The sequence below is a fragment of the Phycodurus eques genome, chromosome 12 (genome assembly GCF_024500275.1).
Source record: "Phycodurus eques isolate BA_2022a chromosome 12, UOR_Pequ_1.1, whole genome shotgun sequence".
Lineage (NCBI taxonomy): Eukaryota > Metazoa > Chordata > Actinopteri > Syngnathiformes > Syngnathidae > Phycodurus > Phycodurus eques.
In genome coordinates, this window is record NC_084536.1 from 23,777,619 (window position 1) to 23,794,804 (window position 17,186).

The 17,186-nt window shown below is 42.8% G+C and overlaps 1 protein-coding gene across 2 annotated transcripts in view; it reads right to left on the reverse strand.

The window, feature by feature from the left end:
• Positions 1-17,186, reverse strand: part of ccdc93 (coiled-coil domain containing 93) — an 89,831-nt gene that overhangs the window by 44,304 nt on the left and 28,341 nt on the right. For both annotated transcript variants that reach the window (XM_061692086.1, XM_061692087.1), the window contains exons 9-12: positions 11,987-12,067; positions 7,579-7,629; positions 2,391-2,477; positions 1,425-1,538 (exon numbers count right to left, since the gene is read on the reverse strand). In XM_061692086.1, coding sequence (XP_061548070.1) covers positions 1,425-1,538; positions 2,391-2,477; positions 7,579-7,629; positions 11,987-12,067 — 333 coding nt within the window. The remainder of the gene's footprint in view (positions 1-1,424; positions 1,539-2,390; positions 2,478-7,578; positions 7,630-11,986; positions 12,068-17,186) is intronic.

Here is a 17,186-nt window from a genome sequence, read left to right on the forward strand (position 1 = left end):
AATCAGAAACAAGTCAAAAAATGATGTATTAAAATAAAAGAAGTTCCAAAAAAAACCAAAAAACAACAAAGACAAATATTCATGGCTAAAACATCTCAATGTTTTTAACCACGACTGTACTGTCTATTATTTTCGTAACTGGTGACACACCAAATGTGAAAGTTGCTCACTAAAGCTTCGTCAGCAAGCTAAAAGAGCTTCAGTTCTACTTGTGCAATTCATTAGTGCCACACTATATTCAATTAGCTAACGATGCAATCAACTGCTTAAACAGCAAACCTACAATTTCGTTGCAACATGCTTCCAATTTTCTTTTTGTCTGAAGTTTGTTGTCACATTTCTGTGGGGCCAATTATATATTACTCGTGCACTCACTGTCGTAGTCTCGCCACGCTGCACTATTTGCATATCTGTTGTTGACCAATACTGGCCACTCATACCAGAGTAGCATCTGCCCCACTTGCACACTGACTGAGGAGTATCTGCAACATTTGCACAATCAACATTGTCCCAGATTATTGCGCTACTAGTCATTTTAAACCGCATACACTCCTTGAAGTCTCGGCGCCCTGTGCACAATGGTCATTGCACCGGACTATTGCGAGATTAGTCATTCCAACTGCTCTAAGTGCTAGAGGACTCTGCATCGTTTTGCACAATTGTCATAAATAAATAATAGTACCGGCATTACCAGATAACTCGCAAACCCTTATTGCTCAGTGATTGTTTTTGTCAATGTCTTTCTGTCTCCGAAGTGTTCCCTGTCGATTGACTGTCTGTCGTCGTACTCGAGCGGCTCCAACTACCAGAGACAAATTCCTTGTGTGTTTTTTGGACATCGTTGGCAAATAAAGATGATTCTGATTCTGATGATTACTCTGTCGGAGACTGAGTAACTGCACGAGCTGTTCATTCAAAAATAAAAAATAAAAAATCTATGATGCACTGAACATGCAATAAGTGAACTGCGATATAGTGAGGAACACGGGCACGTTCCACCGGCAGGGACGACCCAGATCACGCTGGAAAGACTATGTCTCCCGGCTGGACTGGGAACGCCTCGGGATCGCCCCGGAAGAACTGAATCAAGTGGCTGGGGAAAGGGAAGACTGGGCTTCCCTTCTAAATTTACTGCCCCCGCAACCTGAACTCGGCTAAGCGGAAGAAAATGGATGGATGGATGGATGGATGGATGGATGAATAAAAAACAGTACATTCATGCTCCTTCATGGATTTCACCTATACAGGGGATGGTCCGGAACCTAACCCCCGCAATAAATGAGTGATTACTGAATTGTCATACCTCAAAGACATGCCAGATCCAAATTAGTTTATACAACATTGTCACCAAATCTTCTGTATCGATGCTAGAAATTAAGATTCTAGTAATGCCTCACATGATAAAGGTAAAGTGAACTACTGACCTCACCACATTGGTTAACCTTCTGCTGGATCTGTTTGTTCAGAGAAGCAACAGCTCTGCGGTGCTGGTGAAGCGTGCCAAACCGCTCCGAAAAATCCTCTGATACCTCCACGTGCTGTAATGAACAGATGGAAGCAATCCAACAAAAATGAGGAGTTACACGTGAGTAAGTTTTCGCCCTTCTTTTTTCACACTCTCAGCAGTAATGGTAAGTACAGCATCTTATTTTTTTATTTTAATGCATTTGAGTTTCTTTATACGAAGTGTTAACCTTTCCCGCTACGGTCACCTGACCGTGGTCGGGAGACGCAGGGGTTAACTCCCAACTCTCGTTGCACAGCTGAGCTGGGTGGCGGCAACAATAAAGGCACCGATTTGCTGCTTTAATGACTTTATTAGCTCCTCTGCACATTCAACATCAACGGGTCCTCCGCTAATCGCGACGCTTCCCCGGTCGCCGTCACTACACTTGCCACTGTACACACTCGCACTGGCGCCCAACTCCTTCCTCCTTCGCAGTCCCGTCTCACTCACCCATCGACGCACACGCCCACACACACACACACTGAGCTTGCTGTCACAATCACGTGGGACAATACCCGTAACAGAAGTATTTCGCCGTAAATTTCGACTTTAAAGGGTGAAATCCGACTTACACTCGTGCTACGTCGCCATCGTTGGAACGGAACTCGTTTGTAAATCGAGGACTTCGTGGATTCATCTTTTATTCATTTTAATGCATTTTATGTAAAAAAGAACAACTGTGTTTTATAAATAAAGACAAGACAGGAGAAAATTGCCATTCATTTCATGTAAATTTAAGGAAAAATACATCTTGATATACTGTATATCGTTATCGGGTAATAAAATGACCTGTCGTAATGTAAGACTTTGTCCATATCACAGGAATAGTACCATACAAACAAATATTCAATGTATACTGTGTAGATTGATGACATGTACCCACCTTATCAGCATACTCAGACGCAATCAGTTTGATCTCCTCGGACTGTTGTCCCACAATATACCCCACCGCACTTGCTGTCAGTTGGCCCTGAAAGACATCTGCTTGTTATAAACCCATAACTATACAATTCAAACAAGAACAAAACTGTTGCTAAATGGCAATGTGAACGGAGCTCTTGCTGTAAAATTCAATGAATAAAGATTGTATTAATATTATTTTGTACACCACTTTGTTACAGCTACCATTGACATTTTAAAGTGCTCATTAAATAAAGTAGTCTGGAACTGTTTTTCAAAATTTCGGTTTTCCTGATTTTTGGGGAGGGGGGGGGGCGTGGCTAAAACAAGACCCACTTATACACTTGGACGTCCGGCTGAAGTCGCCCGTCCCCCACTATATAAGAACTTGAGCTGTGCAGTGACTTAGTTCCCCGGGTCCCATGGCGACTGTAGCAACCCGTTAAAGCTAATTCGTCGACGAGCACGTTTGATCTACTACTCAGCTCACCCGAAGCCCATATTCAAGAACTCTCCTCCATTGAAAAGAAACTGTCACTTTTCAATTTATTGCACCAAGATAATTAAAAACAAAACAAGCTTGGAGTTCACACACCAGCAAGTCAAGGAGCTAAACGAGGACAACGTCAAACTCCATTCAGCCATGAAAGCGGTGATTGCAGAGGTTAAAATCCTCAAGAAAAAAAAAAAAAAAGAAAGGCAAGCAAAGAAGCAAGGAGGAGGAAGGAAACGGCATTACCTTCCATCAAGTCCACAAACTGGGAGGACGGCAACCAGGAAATAAACCCCTTCCAATCATCACAAAATAAAAAATAAAAAAAGTCAAAAAGACAGGGGTTGAAGGGTACACAGTTTTGGGATGAAAGACCAGTTCCCATGCGGAATAAACGAGTAATGCAAAATCCTGCACCCGCTGAAAAGGGAAATACATGCCTCACGAATTGTGGATAAACTACACATAGACGGTCAACTGTTTCGTGATTCCAAAGTCATCCCTTGGCTCTTCTAACAGAAGAGTAATCCAAAATTTGCTCCAATATTTTGTATATTGTGTAAGAAACAATGAATAATTTGTTTAGGGAAACAAAGGGAATCACACACAAACACACCCAATAATAATCAGCAATCACACGCCAACTTATCTCTGAATCTAACAAGATACCTTTTCCAACCTGCCGCTTTAATACTTTTCGACTGAAAGATTCAGTTTGATATAATTGAAAGGAAAGAATGGTAAGATTTCCTAGATGTGAATGATTTCACAAGTATATCTCCAGGCTTGCTTTAGGAAGAGGGAAAGTTGTAATTCGAGGAAAAATCATTTCATACTATTCCTACAAGAAAAAAGAAGAAATTAAATTCATTCATCTCATTTTGAGGAAGTATCACTTGACAGACTCACAAAACTCAGTGTGGCAAAACAGACAACATGCTTGCTCGACTCACTTCCTGGGAAACTTGTTAAAGACCTGTTTTTAAGCCAAGGACCTTCGATCTTAAATATTACAGGGGCTGGTCCTATAATTAGAATATCATGAAAAAGTTGATTTAGTTCAGTAATTCCATTCAAAAAGTGAAAATATGTATACGAATGTGTCCATTCGTCGTGTTCCTCGGGTGAAGCGACTTCTGAGCTTGAGCCAACGTAGGAAGTGTCTCAACTGGGCCAAGGAGAAGAGGGACTGGACTGTTGGCCTGTGGTCCAAGGTCCTTTTTTCCGATGAAAGTAAAGTGTGCCTGCCTTTCATTTGGGAATCAAGGTCCAAAGGTTTAGAGGAAGAAGTGTGAGAACAGAACCCAAGGTCCAGTGTGAAATATCCAGTCAGTCATGATTTGGGCTGCAATGTCCAGTGCAGGTGTCGGTAAACTCTGCTGTCTTAAATCCAAGGTCACTGCAACAGTCTACCAGAATGTTTTAGAGGACTTCATGATTCCTTCTGCAGAGGATCTGTATGGAGATGATCTTCCATCAGGACCTGGCCCCAGCCCATACCGCTAGAAGAAACAAAATCTGGTTTGATGCCCATGCCAGCACAGTGTTTGACTGGCCAGCAAACTCACTGGATCTAAACCCCATTGAGAATCTATGGGGTATTATCAACAGGATGAGGGGCACCAGACTCAAAGACAAAGAAGAACTGACAGCAAGTATCAAGAAAATCTGGGCTTCCATAACTCCCAGGCAATGCCACGGTGCATCGAGGCAGTGACTAAAGCAAAGGGATTCCCAACCAAGTATTGAAAATTAACATCATTTTGAAAGGACCATATTTAGATTGATTTAATACGACCCTAATTTCTTTCCTTTTTTTTCGACAAAAACTGAAAAGTTCCCCAACGTACAGGCACCGAGCCAGGGGGCAATAAGTATACACACACCTGCTCGGCGCCTCTCACCGTGGGAGCACTTCGGCACGCTTCACCAGCACCGCAGAGCTGTTGCTTCTCTGAACAACTGCAGAGTGGAAGTGAGTCCAACCCCTCTCAAGAGGACTGGTACCAGAGCCCAAGCTGTGTGAGGAGGCGAGTCCCACTATATCTAGTTGGAACTTCTCGACCTCACACACCAGCTCGGGCTCTTTCCCTGCCATGGAGGACATTCCACGCCCCGAGAGCCAGCTTTTGTAGCCGGGGATCGGATCGCCAAGGTCCCCGCCTCCAGCCACCCCCAAGCTCACATTGCACCCGACCCCTATCGCCCCTCCCACAGGTGGTGAGCCCATGGCAAGGGGGACCCATGTTACCCTTTCGGGCTGTGCCCGTCCAGGCCCCATGGGTGCAGGCCCAGCCACCAGGCGCTCGCCTTCGAGCCCCACCTCCAGGCCTGGCTCCAGGGGGGCCCGGTGACCCGCGTCCGGGCAAGGGAAAATGTATTCCTGATTTTTTTTAAATCATTAGGGTTTTTGGAGCTGTGCTTTGTCTGGTCCCTAACCTAAGACATGTTTGCCATGGGTGACCCTACCAGTGGCGTAAAGCTCCAGACAACTTAGCTACTAGGATCATTGGGACACACAAACCCTTCCAGCACGATAAGGTGACAGCTCAAGGAAGGGGTTCACCCCAGTGGATGAGAGGGTAGCCTCCCTCTGCCTTCGGGTGGGGCGACGGGGACGGGTCCTGACTCTTGTTTGTGTATATGCACCACACAGCATTTCAGCGTACCCACCCTTTTTGGAGGGGGCTGGAGGCTCCATCGTTCTGCTGGGGGACTTCAATGCTCATGTGGGCAATGACAGTGAGACCTGTAAGGGCGTGATTGGGAGGACCGGCCCCCCCTGATCAGAACCCGACTGGTGTTCTGGTATTGGAGTTCTGTGCTCATCACAGACTGTCCATAAGAATACCATGTTCAAGCATAAAGGTGTCCATATGTGCACTTGGGACCAGGACACCCTAGATTGCAGTTCGATGATCGACTTTGTGGTCATTGTCATCGGACTTGCAACCGCAAGTCTTTGACATTCGGGGGAAGAGAGGGGTGGAGCTGTCAACTGACCACCACCTGGTGATGAGTTGGCTCCAATTGTGGGGGAAGATGCCGCCAACCTGGCAAGCCCAAACGTGTCGTGAGGGTCTGCTGGGAAAGTCTGGCAGAATCCCCTGTCAGAAGGAGTTTCAACTCCCACCTCCGGCAGAACTTCACCCACATCCCAGGGGAGGCGGGGGATATTGAGTCCGAATGGACCATATTCCTTGCCTCCATTGGTGAGACGGCCGACCAGAGCTGTGGCTAGTCTAACATATGTTGCCAGTACTAATGTCAAGGTACAATCCACAGTTTGTGCATCTTGCACAAATCGCCCTCCCACTGATGGTTGCAGTGCAAACAAAGGTCATGGGGAAAAAACATTAACAATATCGTCGCAATGATTAAAATTATATATTTGTTTATATTATGGTATGGTAATTATTTGTATTTCTATCTACAGGTCATGGGGGAAATTATGGCTGGCATGAAGGGGGAAAAAAAAAAAAAAAAAAAACTCCTGCAGCACATCTTGGATGACCAACCACCAATCTATGCTGGTCGGATTATCCATGCACAGTATGCCAGTCTGCAAATAGCAGAAAAATGCATGGAAACCTGTGTCTGTCCCAGAATGACAGATGGGAATACACACTCTTGCGTATATGACACCCACAAGAAAGAAGGCGAGGCCCTCAAGAAGTCAACTCAAATATAAAAATGGTACATTAAGTACCATATGTGGCAACATTTACAGATTTTGGAACTCGGTGCTCACATAAGGCGTGTCGCATTATAAGGCGCCCTGTCCATTTTGGAGAAAATGTAAGACTTAAGTGCGCCTTATGGGCGTGACTGTAAATACATTATTTTGCAATCAAAAACTCCCCTAGAGAAACATCCATCCATCCATTTTTTGCCTATCCCAGCTATCTTCGGGCGAGAGACAGGGTACACCCTGAAATGGTCGCCAGCCAATCGCACATACAAACAAACAACCATTCGCATTCACATTCACACCTACGGGCAATTTAGATTCTTCAATCCAACTACTACGCATGTTTTTGGGATGTGGGAAGAAACCGGAGTACCCGGAGAAAACCCACACAGGCATGAGGAGAACATGCAAACTTCACACAGGCAGGGCCGGATTTGAACCCTGGTTCCTCAGAACTGTGAGGCAGATGTTCTAACCAGTCGTCCACCGTGCCGCCCCGAAAGGAACACGTAACAGTAAATAGCGTGCCAATAGTTTGTCAATAGTAAAAATGTCACATAGTTGAATTAAAATTTATGATTTTGCCACCAAAAGCACTTTTTCATTGTTGTTGGTCTTTTATAGAAGGAAAGCACTGTTCAGATGTTTGAGCTGTCACTGAAAAAAAAAAGTCACTGTTGTGCAAAAAGAGATCATTTTACAAAAAGCTCGTTTTCTCAGTTTTTTGTTCCAAAATGGGCGATTTGGGTGAAACCAACCTATTTTCCACTGCTGATTAATAAAATACGCAAAAGGTAGAAACAAACTTTTTTCTGATGAAAGGAGGGTCTAAACTTTTGGTAATCTCTTGTTTACAGAAAGCAAAATTTTGTGGGCCTTTAAAGATCAGCCAAAATGCTCTAGGGGGTGTATTTTCTGAAGATGGCTGCCATTGAAAGAGTTAAAAACTAGAGCTCTAGAGGAAAACAAAAACAGGTTTTGGCCTACCTCTATATTGCCCATGGCGGCCATTGTGTTCATCAAGCTTTTGATCCGGATCTAAAGATTGAAAACAAAGAAGTGTAGCTCATGGGCAAGTACTTGCAAGCACACACACACACAAAAATAAAAAACTAAAAAACATTAAGACACTCTTTGGAATCATAAAGAAGCACAACAGAATTTACACAGAAATATTCGAAGATGTGTCCTGGGTGGGTGGTCACATTAAGGTAGTGGGTCTCAATTGTTATCCGTCATGCCTCCCTAAGGTCACTTTTGTGCTTCATCAGTTGATACCTTTTCAAAAAGGTGGATGACTTTTTAACACTTGTTTGCATGCAAAATGTTCAATGACAATGCTTATATTTCCTGGTACCTTATCGGAAGGGATGAAAATTGCCTAAAATTTGCACTTACTTTCCCTGAGCACATTGTCTATCGAGAAGACCAAAAAAAAAAATAATAATAAAAATACTTGTCTTAAACCCTGAAACATTTAAAACAGTCAGCGACACCAGTTTGCGCATTTAAAAGAAAAATTAAAACTTGTTTTACTGCATTTACCCGTTTTAAATAAACTTACTCAACTTCAATACAGTTGTCAAAAACTGTATATAGTACATCTAGTGAGTGTATCATTGGAAAAAGGGACAGTATAAGTGTCTCAGCAGTCAGCACGTTAGTCAGCTACTGTATCATACTGTAATTGTGACCGTCCAATACTGTCGGTGGTACGGTTCATTTGGCTCCCAGATTAATTGACTCCAGATTGCAGCTGTTGCCACTGTGCCAATTTTGGTCAATTTGCACCATACTGGAGTGACTTTCTGGGACCACACCCCCCAACTGAGACATGTACAGTGCACACAGTCATTGGCGTACCTGTCAGGCCCGCTGTCTATGCAGCCTGAGCTGTGGCCCCTTCCTCTGGTGTGTTGTATGTGTGTGCACGTGTATTACTGCAGGTTTTGACAGAGGCATGCTGGAATCTGTCAGCAGTTGCACATTGTCCACTCATGAGCAACTGCCTGTTTTTGGCCCCACCACACCGACAATGTTTAATGTCCAGTTAGTTGTAGCCAGCCATTTCATAGTACCCTTTATTTTATTTTTATTTATTTTATTTTATTTTTTTATATTTTTCAGCTGCATGGCCTTGCAGAATGGTGGATCTGTATGCCTTTGTGCTGTAAACGTTTTGAGTCAGCAAGCCTGTCCAGCAGCGGACCCAACCGGGGGGATGCCACCGACCCCCCCAGGACCCAGGGAGGTCCCGAGCTCATCCGAACCAAGCCGGCCAGTCCCAAAGGGAGGGGCACTGACACCGGACCACCGCCCCCCCATGCCCGACCCCCCCAAGCAAGTTGAGCATGTTTATTTGGAAGATCCATACCTTCTAGATCACCCAGTAGACAATGATTAGGAGAAATCCTGCAGAAATCTGCAATTCAAAACTGAGGAAAGTTTCTGTGTAACTAGTAACCAGAAGCGCTGTACGGGTGTACAATACCAAAGAGCATGCAAATAAGTGTCTGGAGCGTTTTCAGTACAATGGGTGCATAATGATTGATTTTTTTAACACCCCATTTTATACATACTATATTGTGTAACGTGTGATCTATGGAGTACTTGGAACTGGATTATCTGTAAATTATAGTTTTTTTGTCATTGAGAATATGTTTCTCCAGATTTGTGCCCAGTGGTCTCTTTCCCATTTTGCGACTGGTGCAGTGGGTACGGAAAGTATTCAGACCCTCTTAAAATTTTCACTCTTTGTTATATTGCAGCCAGTTGCTAAAATAATTTAAGTTCATTTTGTTCCTCATTAATGTACACACAGCACCCCATATTGACAGAAAAAAACATAATTGTTGAATTTTTTGCAGATTTATAAAAAAACAAAAGAAAAACTAAAATATCACACAGCCGTAAGTATTCAGACGCTGGCCGTCCGCCCAAACTGAGCAATCGGGAGAGGAGAGCCTTGGTGAGAGAGGTATAGAATAACCCAAAGATCACTGTGGCTCTGCTCCAGAGATGCAGTCGGGACATGGGAGAAAGTTCTAGAAAGTCAAACACCACTGCAGCACTCCACCAGTCGGGGCTTTATGGCAGAGTGGCCCGACGGAAGCCTCTCCTCAGTGCAAGACACATGAAGTTTGAAGTAAGCCCACATGGAGTTGCTAAAAAACACGAAGGAATCCAAGATGGTGAGAAATAAGATTCTCTGGTCTGATGAGACCAAATAGAACTTGTTGGCCTTTATTTCTAAGCAGTATGTATGGAGAAAACCAGGCATTGCTCATCACCTGTCCAATACAGTCCCAACAGAGAAACATGGTGGTGGCGGCATCATGCTGTGGGGGTGTTTTTCAGCTGCAGGGACAGGACGACTGGTTGCAATCGAAGGAAAGATGAATGCGGCTCAGTACAGGGATATCCTGGACGAAAACCTTCTCCAGAGTGCTCAGGACCTCAGACTGGACCGAAGGTTCATCTCCCAACTAGACAATGACCCTAAGCACATAGCTAAAACAACGAAGGAGTGGCTTCAGAACAACTCCGTGACTGTTCTTGAATGGCCCAGCCAGAGCCCTGACTTCAACCCAATTGAGCATCTCTGGAGAAGCCTGAAAATGGCTGTCCACTAATGTTCACCATCCAACCTGACACAACTGGAGAGGATCTGCAAGAAGGAATGGTCGAGGATCCCCAAATCCAGGTGTGAAAAACTTGTCGCAACGTTCCCAAAAAGACTCCTGGCTGTATTAGCTCAAAAGGGTGTTTCTATTAAATACTGAGCAAAGGGTCTGAATACTTTTTGGCTGTGTGATATTTCAGTTTTTCTTTTTTAATAAATCTGCAAAAGTTCCACAATTCCGTTTCTTTCTGTCAATGTTGGGTGCTGTGTGTTCATTAACGAGGGAAAAAAAATGAATTTAAATGATTTTAGCAAATGGCTGCAATATAACAAAGACTGAAAAATTTAAAGGGGTCTGAATACTCTCCATACCAACTGTAAGTGTATTAAATTCATACTTGAGATTAAGTTGTATACCTTTGAAAGGAGTTTTTTGTTTTGTAGAATTAGTTCTACTATTTACGGAAGAAAAACGGGTAGTTCTAAAGTATTCGCGTGTGTTGAGAATCTTTTTAAGATTTTTGTTCTAACTTTATTGTATTGAAGGAAGTTAAATTCTTGGAATAAGCTTTCGCGTGACACAAATACATGAGTTTTTCATAAGTGATGTAGGCGGTCAATTCCACTTTCTTCCCATGTGCTGCAGTAAAGGGGTATTTTGTTCATCACAAAACCGTGATTGTGCCAGATTGTGGAGGAATGATGTGGTGCTCACTGAGATTGCGTGGTTTCTAGACTTTTCCACCAAGCTGATAAAGGGGCAGCAATAATCAGATTCTTAAAACAATTGTGGCGTTTGAGACTTGTGATAAATGGGAGGTCTGAACGTTTGATGCTATTGCAGTCTATCTGTTCTAGTTCCAGACAAGATTGTTGTTCAACATTTCGATATAACCATTTAATGAGGTACTGTATTTGGCTAGCTAAGTAATAATGTTTGAAGTTGGGTGCGTCAAGTCCCCGGGCTTCTGCTTTACCTTTCTGAAGGGTAGCTAGGCTTGAGTCTATTTTTCTTATTTTTATAGTACAATTTTTAAATGGCAGAGTCTAGCATTTGGAACCATATTAATGTGGGTTTGAATGGGATGATTGAAAATAATTAGTTAATTTGTGGTAAAGTTTTCATTTTTACTGTAGCTTTACGCCCTAAAAGTGAGATAGGTTGGCTGTTCCAACGTTTTAAATTATCACAATTGTTTTCCAGTGGAGAACTTGTGACGACCACAGGGACACACACCCATCTGGGACACACCCATCTGGGACCCCCCCTACAAATGAGATAAAAAATTTAAAATGATTGATATTGTGATTCATTGTTTCTAGGATCATTAACCTCTGTTCCCATACTTTGAACATCATGAATAAATAAATGCCTGCAAAATTGTCTGGGTACATTTTTTCTCAGGACAAGACACATTGATTGATAGTGTTTGGAAAAAGAGCTCTATGTCTCAAGCACTGTTGCAAACAAACACAATTGAATGAAAGGGATTCAGAAATTAATCGAGTTTGTGTGTCAATAAATCTCTGTGGGTGACTGATGTCAATGAATCTATCGCACCCCGTGCGTTTTCCCCAATGGGATATATTTGCACCCAATGTCACTGTCACACAATGACACTGACATTTTGCGCTTTGTTTTAACTGTTGTTGACTTTATTGTAAACATTTGTTATGTTGCTCAATATTTTTATTACTTGAATCAAGGTGTAAATCTATAATTTGGCACTTTTTGTATGAACCAAAATCTCAAGTTTAGGTGTGAATGCTTACCTCCTCCACCGCCCACTGAACTTCTTCCTCTGACACCTGTGTCACAGAGTCCTTAGCCGTCAAAGCCATTTTTTCACCTGACTAAAAAAGTAACATACATATTTAGGATTCAGAAATGGAGCAATTAATCCAAATGAGAACATTACAAAACACAAGAGTAAGAATGTCATGAATCCATTGAAGGCTGGACAGTATCTCTGTGTTCTAAAGGGCTATACAAAATAAATAAAAGATTGTTTCCTTGACAATCACGAATACCTCAGGCGAGCAATTGTGCCAATATGCCTAAAAAACGAACCATCGTTCTGTACTATCTATTCGTCCATTTTCTATCCATCTTATCCTGTCTAGGGTGCAGATCTCTAAACCTTCCCTTTAACATAAAACACACAAAGATGGTGACATTTTAGCCTCATTCTCAACTTGTGGGGAACACTTACAGCTATATCAACAGATGTTCAAATACCATGGCCAATGGACAATTTTTTATGAAAAAAATATTCTACAGACCTACACAATTAAAAAACAAACAAAACAAAAAAAAACTCCTGTTAATCTCCAGCATGATCTAGCAAATTCAGAATATTGGACATGCCTGTGTTGAGAAAGCATAAGAATAATGCTGGACATGGATTGTTCTGTCAAAATGTAAAAATAAAAAAAGTCATACAAATTAGTAATTAATACTAAATATATAGTGCTTACATTTATTAGACCATCTGTCAAAAAGATACCATCCACAGAAAAGTTTTGTTTCTTAATCTTCAATTTCAATGAGCTCTCATTTTACCATTTATAACAGGAATGAGGACCATAATTTCAAACGGAAACTTTTTAGATCCAAATTTGAGCTAGCTCACTGTCCTTCACCCAAAAGTAAAAACACATCAATAAAGAAATAAATCAACAAAAATAAAAAATAAATTAAAAAAATAAATGACATTCAATGACTAAATTATAATTTCTTTGGTTCCTGTTCAGGAACGTAAGTAGCTACAGTATAATTGATCAAGATGTCTTAAGACAAAAATGTGTTTAATCAGAATCAGATTTTGCGCTGAGCAATTCTTCATCAGTAAATTTTTTAAAAATCATGGATAACAATATAACAATACTTCAAACTGCAAGCAGTGTTGAAAGGGAACACGATAGAATTTTGAGAGAATTGGACCATGTGAAGTTACAACCTCAGACTGGGGTGGTGGTCCCCCTTTTTAAGAAGGGGGACCGGAGGGTGTGTTCCAACTACAGGGGGATCACACTGCTCAGCCTCCCTGGTAAGGTCTATTCAGGGGTGCTGGAGAGGAGGGTCCGTCGGGAAGTCGAATCTCAGATTCAGGAGAAGCAGTGTGGTTTTCGTCCTGGCCGTGGAACAGTGGACCAGCTCTACACCCTCGGCAGGGTCCTCGAGGGTGCATGGGAGTTCGCCCAACCAGTCTACATGTGTTTTGTGGACTTGGAGAAGGCGTTCGACCGTGTCCCTCGGGGAGTCCTGTGGAGGGTACTTCAGGAGTATGGGGTACCGAACCCCCTGATACGGGCTGTTTGGTCCCTGTACGACCGGAGTCAGAGTTTGGTCCGCATATCCGGCAGTAAGTCGGACTCGTTCCCGGTGAGGGTTGGACTCCGCCAAGGCTGCCCTTTGTCGCCAATTCTGTTCATAACATTTATGGACAGAATTTCTAGGCGCAGCCAAGGCGTAGAGGGGGTCCGGTTTGGTGGGCTCAGTATTGCATCTCTGCTTTTTGCTGATGATGTGGTTCTGTTGGCTTCATCAAACCGTGAGCTCCAACTCTCACTGGAGCAGTTCGCAGCCGAGTGTGAAGCGGCTGGGATGAGAATCAGCACCTCCAAATCTGAGACCATGGTCCTCAGTCGGAAAAGGGTGGCATGCCCTCTCCAGGTCGGGGATGAGATCCTGCCCCAAGTGGAGGAGTTCAAGTATCTTGGGGTCTTGTTCACGAGTGAGGGAAGAATGGAACGGGGAGATCGACAGGTGGATCGGTGCAGCATCAGCAGTGATGCAGGACTTTGTATCGGTCCGTTGTGGTAAAGAAGGAGCTAAGCCGAAAGGCTTCCTACCCTCACCTATGGTCACGAGCTGTGGGTCGTGACCGAAAGAACGAGATCCCGGATACAAGCGGCCGAAATGAGTTATCCTCCGCAGGGTGTCCGGGCTCTCCCTTAGAGATCGGGTGAGAAGCTCGGTCATCCGGGAGGATCTCAGAGTAGAGCCGCTGCTCCTCCGCATTGAGAGGAGCCAGATGAGGTGGCTGGGGCATCTGATTCGGAAGCCTCCCGGACGCCTCCCTGGTAAGGTGTTCCGGGCACGTCCCAACGGGAGGAGACCCCGGGGACGACCCAGGACACGCTGGAGAGACTACGTCCTTCGGCTGGCCTGGGAACGCCTCGGGATCCCTCCGAAAGAGCTGGATGAAGTGGCTGGGGAGAGGGAAGTCTGGGCGTCCCTGCTAAAGCTACTGCCCCCGCGACCCGACCCGGATAAGCGGTAGAAAATGGATGGATGGAAGTTACAACCACAGATGGGTAGTAACACGCTACATTTACAGTGCCATGAAATAATATTTGCCCCCTTCTGAAATTCTTATTTTTATTTCCCCTACCTAATGTTTAAAACCATCAAACAAATGTACAGTAAATATCAGATGGCCCGAGGAAACCGCAAATACAGTTTCTAAATCATGATTTTATTTATTAAGGAAAACAAATATTCAAAGCTATCTGGATGTGTGTGAAAAAGCATTTGCACTCTAAACCGAATAAATAGTTGGGCGACCCTCAGCAGCAAAAACTGAAATTAAGCATTTTCAAATCTGTCGATATATTTGGGCCCACTCTTCCTAGCAGACTGCTGGTGTATTTTGGGTCGTTGTCCTGCTGCAGAACCCAAGTGCGCTTCAGCTTGAGGTCACAAACTGATGACGAAACATTCTCCTTCAGAAATGTTGGTACGGAGCAGAATTTATGGTTCCTTCAGTCGCAGCAAGTCGTAAAGCAGCCCAAGACCGTGTTTGACTGCCAGTATGTTGTTTTCTCTGAAATGTTGTTACATCTACCAAAAAGTTCAACTTTTGTCTCGTCAGTCCATAGATATTCTCCCAAAAGTCTTGGGAATTGTCCAGATTTTTTTTTCTTTTTTCTTTTTAAAGTAAGACAAGCCTTTATGTTCTTTTTGTCAACAGCAGTTTTCGCCTTGGAACTCTGCCATGGATGCCATTTTTGCCCGCTCTCTTCATAATTGTTGTATCACGAACACCGAGGCAATGGAGACTTGCCGTTCTTTAAATGTTGTCCTGGGTTACTATCTGACCTCCATGCGTCTTTGCTGTCATCTTGGGGTAATTTTTGCATTTTTGTAAACCTATCCAGACTGGTCAATTATTTGATTTATTTATTTTTGGTGTTGTTATTTTTTTATTTTATTAAACACATTAACACATCACAAAATAAAGCAGAATGGCATCCAAACAAAGAAAAATTACAACAAATAACAAAATACAAGAGACCACAGTGCGCAAAACAGACAACCAGCATAACAAATAGACATATAAAACAATAAAATAAGCATAACCACAGCAACAACAAAATTGCAATTTGGAAATTTCCTAATGAAGGCCAAAACCGAGGTTGTCCATGTTATCTTAGTCTGGACAAACATTAATGAAGAATTTCCCCAATTCTTTATATATTTAAAAAAAAAAAATTTTTAACTTCATGGTTTGTTTTAACCATGTACCCTATCCAATATTCTGGATTGCCTGACATAAATTATGTGGCTTGTTATATGGAGTGAAAATCTATTGAGGGTTTTAAAAATAATAATAAAATTTAAAGCATCACTGTAGTTTATAAAGCCCCCAAGCGTCACAAAGCTCCAGTAAAACAAATTTTAGACATAAATGCACTTAAAGATTTTTGCGACGTCTCTCAAAAAGGAGGACACTGTATAACAATCCGAAAAGTCAAATGTCAAAGACTCTGACTCTGAAAAACAGAAACAACATTCATCAGACCTAATCAATTTCCAAGTATGTAACATTTTCTTTGTGGGCAATAAAATGGATACAACCTTAATTTGAAAACATCTGTTATGTACATCTACAGTGGTGCTATAAATTAATTTAAATATCCTTTCCCACGGTAAGGGTCAATCAAACATATACTCCCACCCAGGGTTGGCACTGAAACCTCTGAGTCAATGTGGCTTAACAGTATAAAAATGTCTTGGACACACTTGTGTGTAGTTTGCCACAACATCATGTGTGTTTATGTGGCTAAACCTTCAGCCACACTTATCCAGTCGTAGTCACTGGGAACAGAGCTGATATGCTTTAACGATGTGGAAATAACAGTCTCTCGGGACCTGAAGTGGGAAACCAAGGTCAACTCCATCCTGAAAAAAACGCCCAGCAGAGGATGTACTTCCTGCAGCTTCTGGAGGAAGGACGGCCTCCCACAGGAGCTGTTGAGGCAGTTTTACACAGCAGTCATTGAATCAGTCTTGTGTTCATCCATCACAGTCTGGTTTGGTGCTGCCACAAAAAAGGACGAACTCCGACGACAATGGACAATCATGACTGCCGTAAAAATCGTCAGTCCCAAACTACCCACCCTTGAGGAATTGCCCACTGCCACAACCAAGATAAGAGCATGCAAATTCTTCTTGGAACCTCCACATCCTGGTCACCACCTCTTCCAGCTCCTTCCCTCAGGTCGGCGCTATCGATCAATGCCAACGAAAACCAGAAGCAATTCCAACAGCTTCATACCACTTGCCATTTACAACCCCAATTCCAATGAAGTTGGGACGTTGTGTTAAACATAAATAAAAACAGAATACAGTGACTTGCAAATCACACTCAACCTATATTGAGTTGAATAAACTACAAAGACAAAATATTTAATGTTCAAACTGATAAAATTTATTGTTTTTAGCAAATAATCATTAACTTAGAATTGTATGGCTGCAACACGTTCCAAAAAAAGCTGGGACAGGTGGCAAAAAACACTGAGAAAGTTGAGAAATGTTCATCAAACACCTGTTGGGAACATCCCACAGGTGAACAGGCTAATTGGGAACAGGTCGGTGCCATGATTGGGTAGAAAAGTCATTCACAAGCAAAGATGGGGCGAGGTTCACCTCTTTGTGTACAAGTGCGTGAGAAAAAAGTCAAACAGT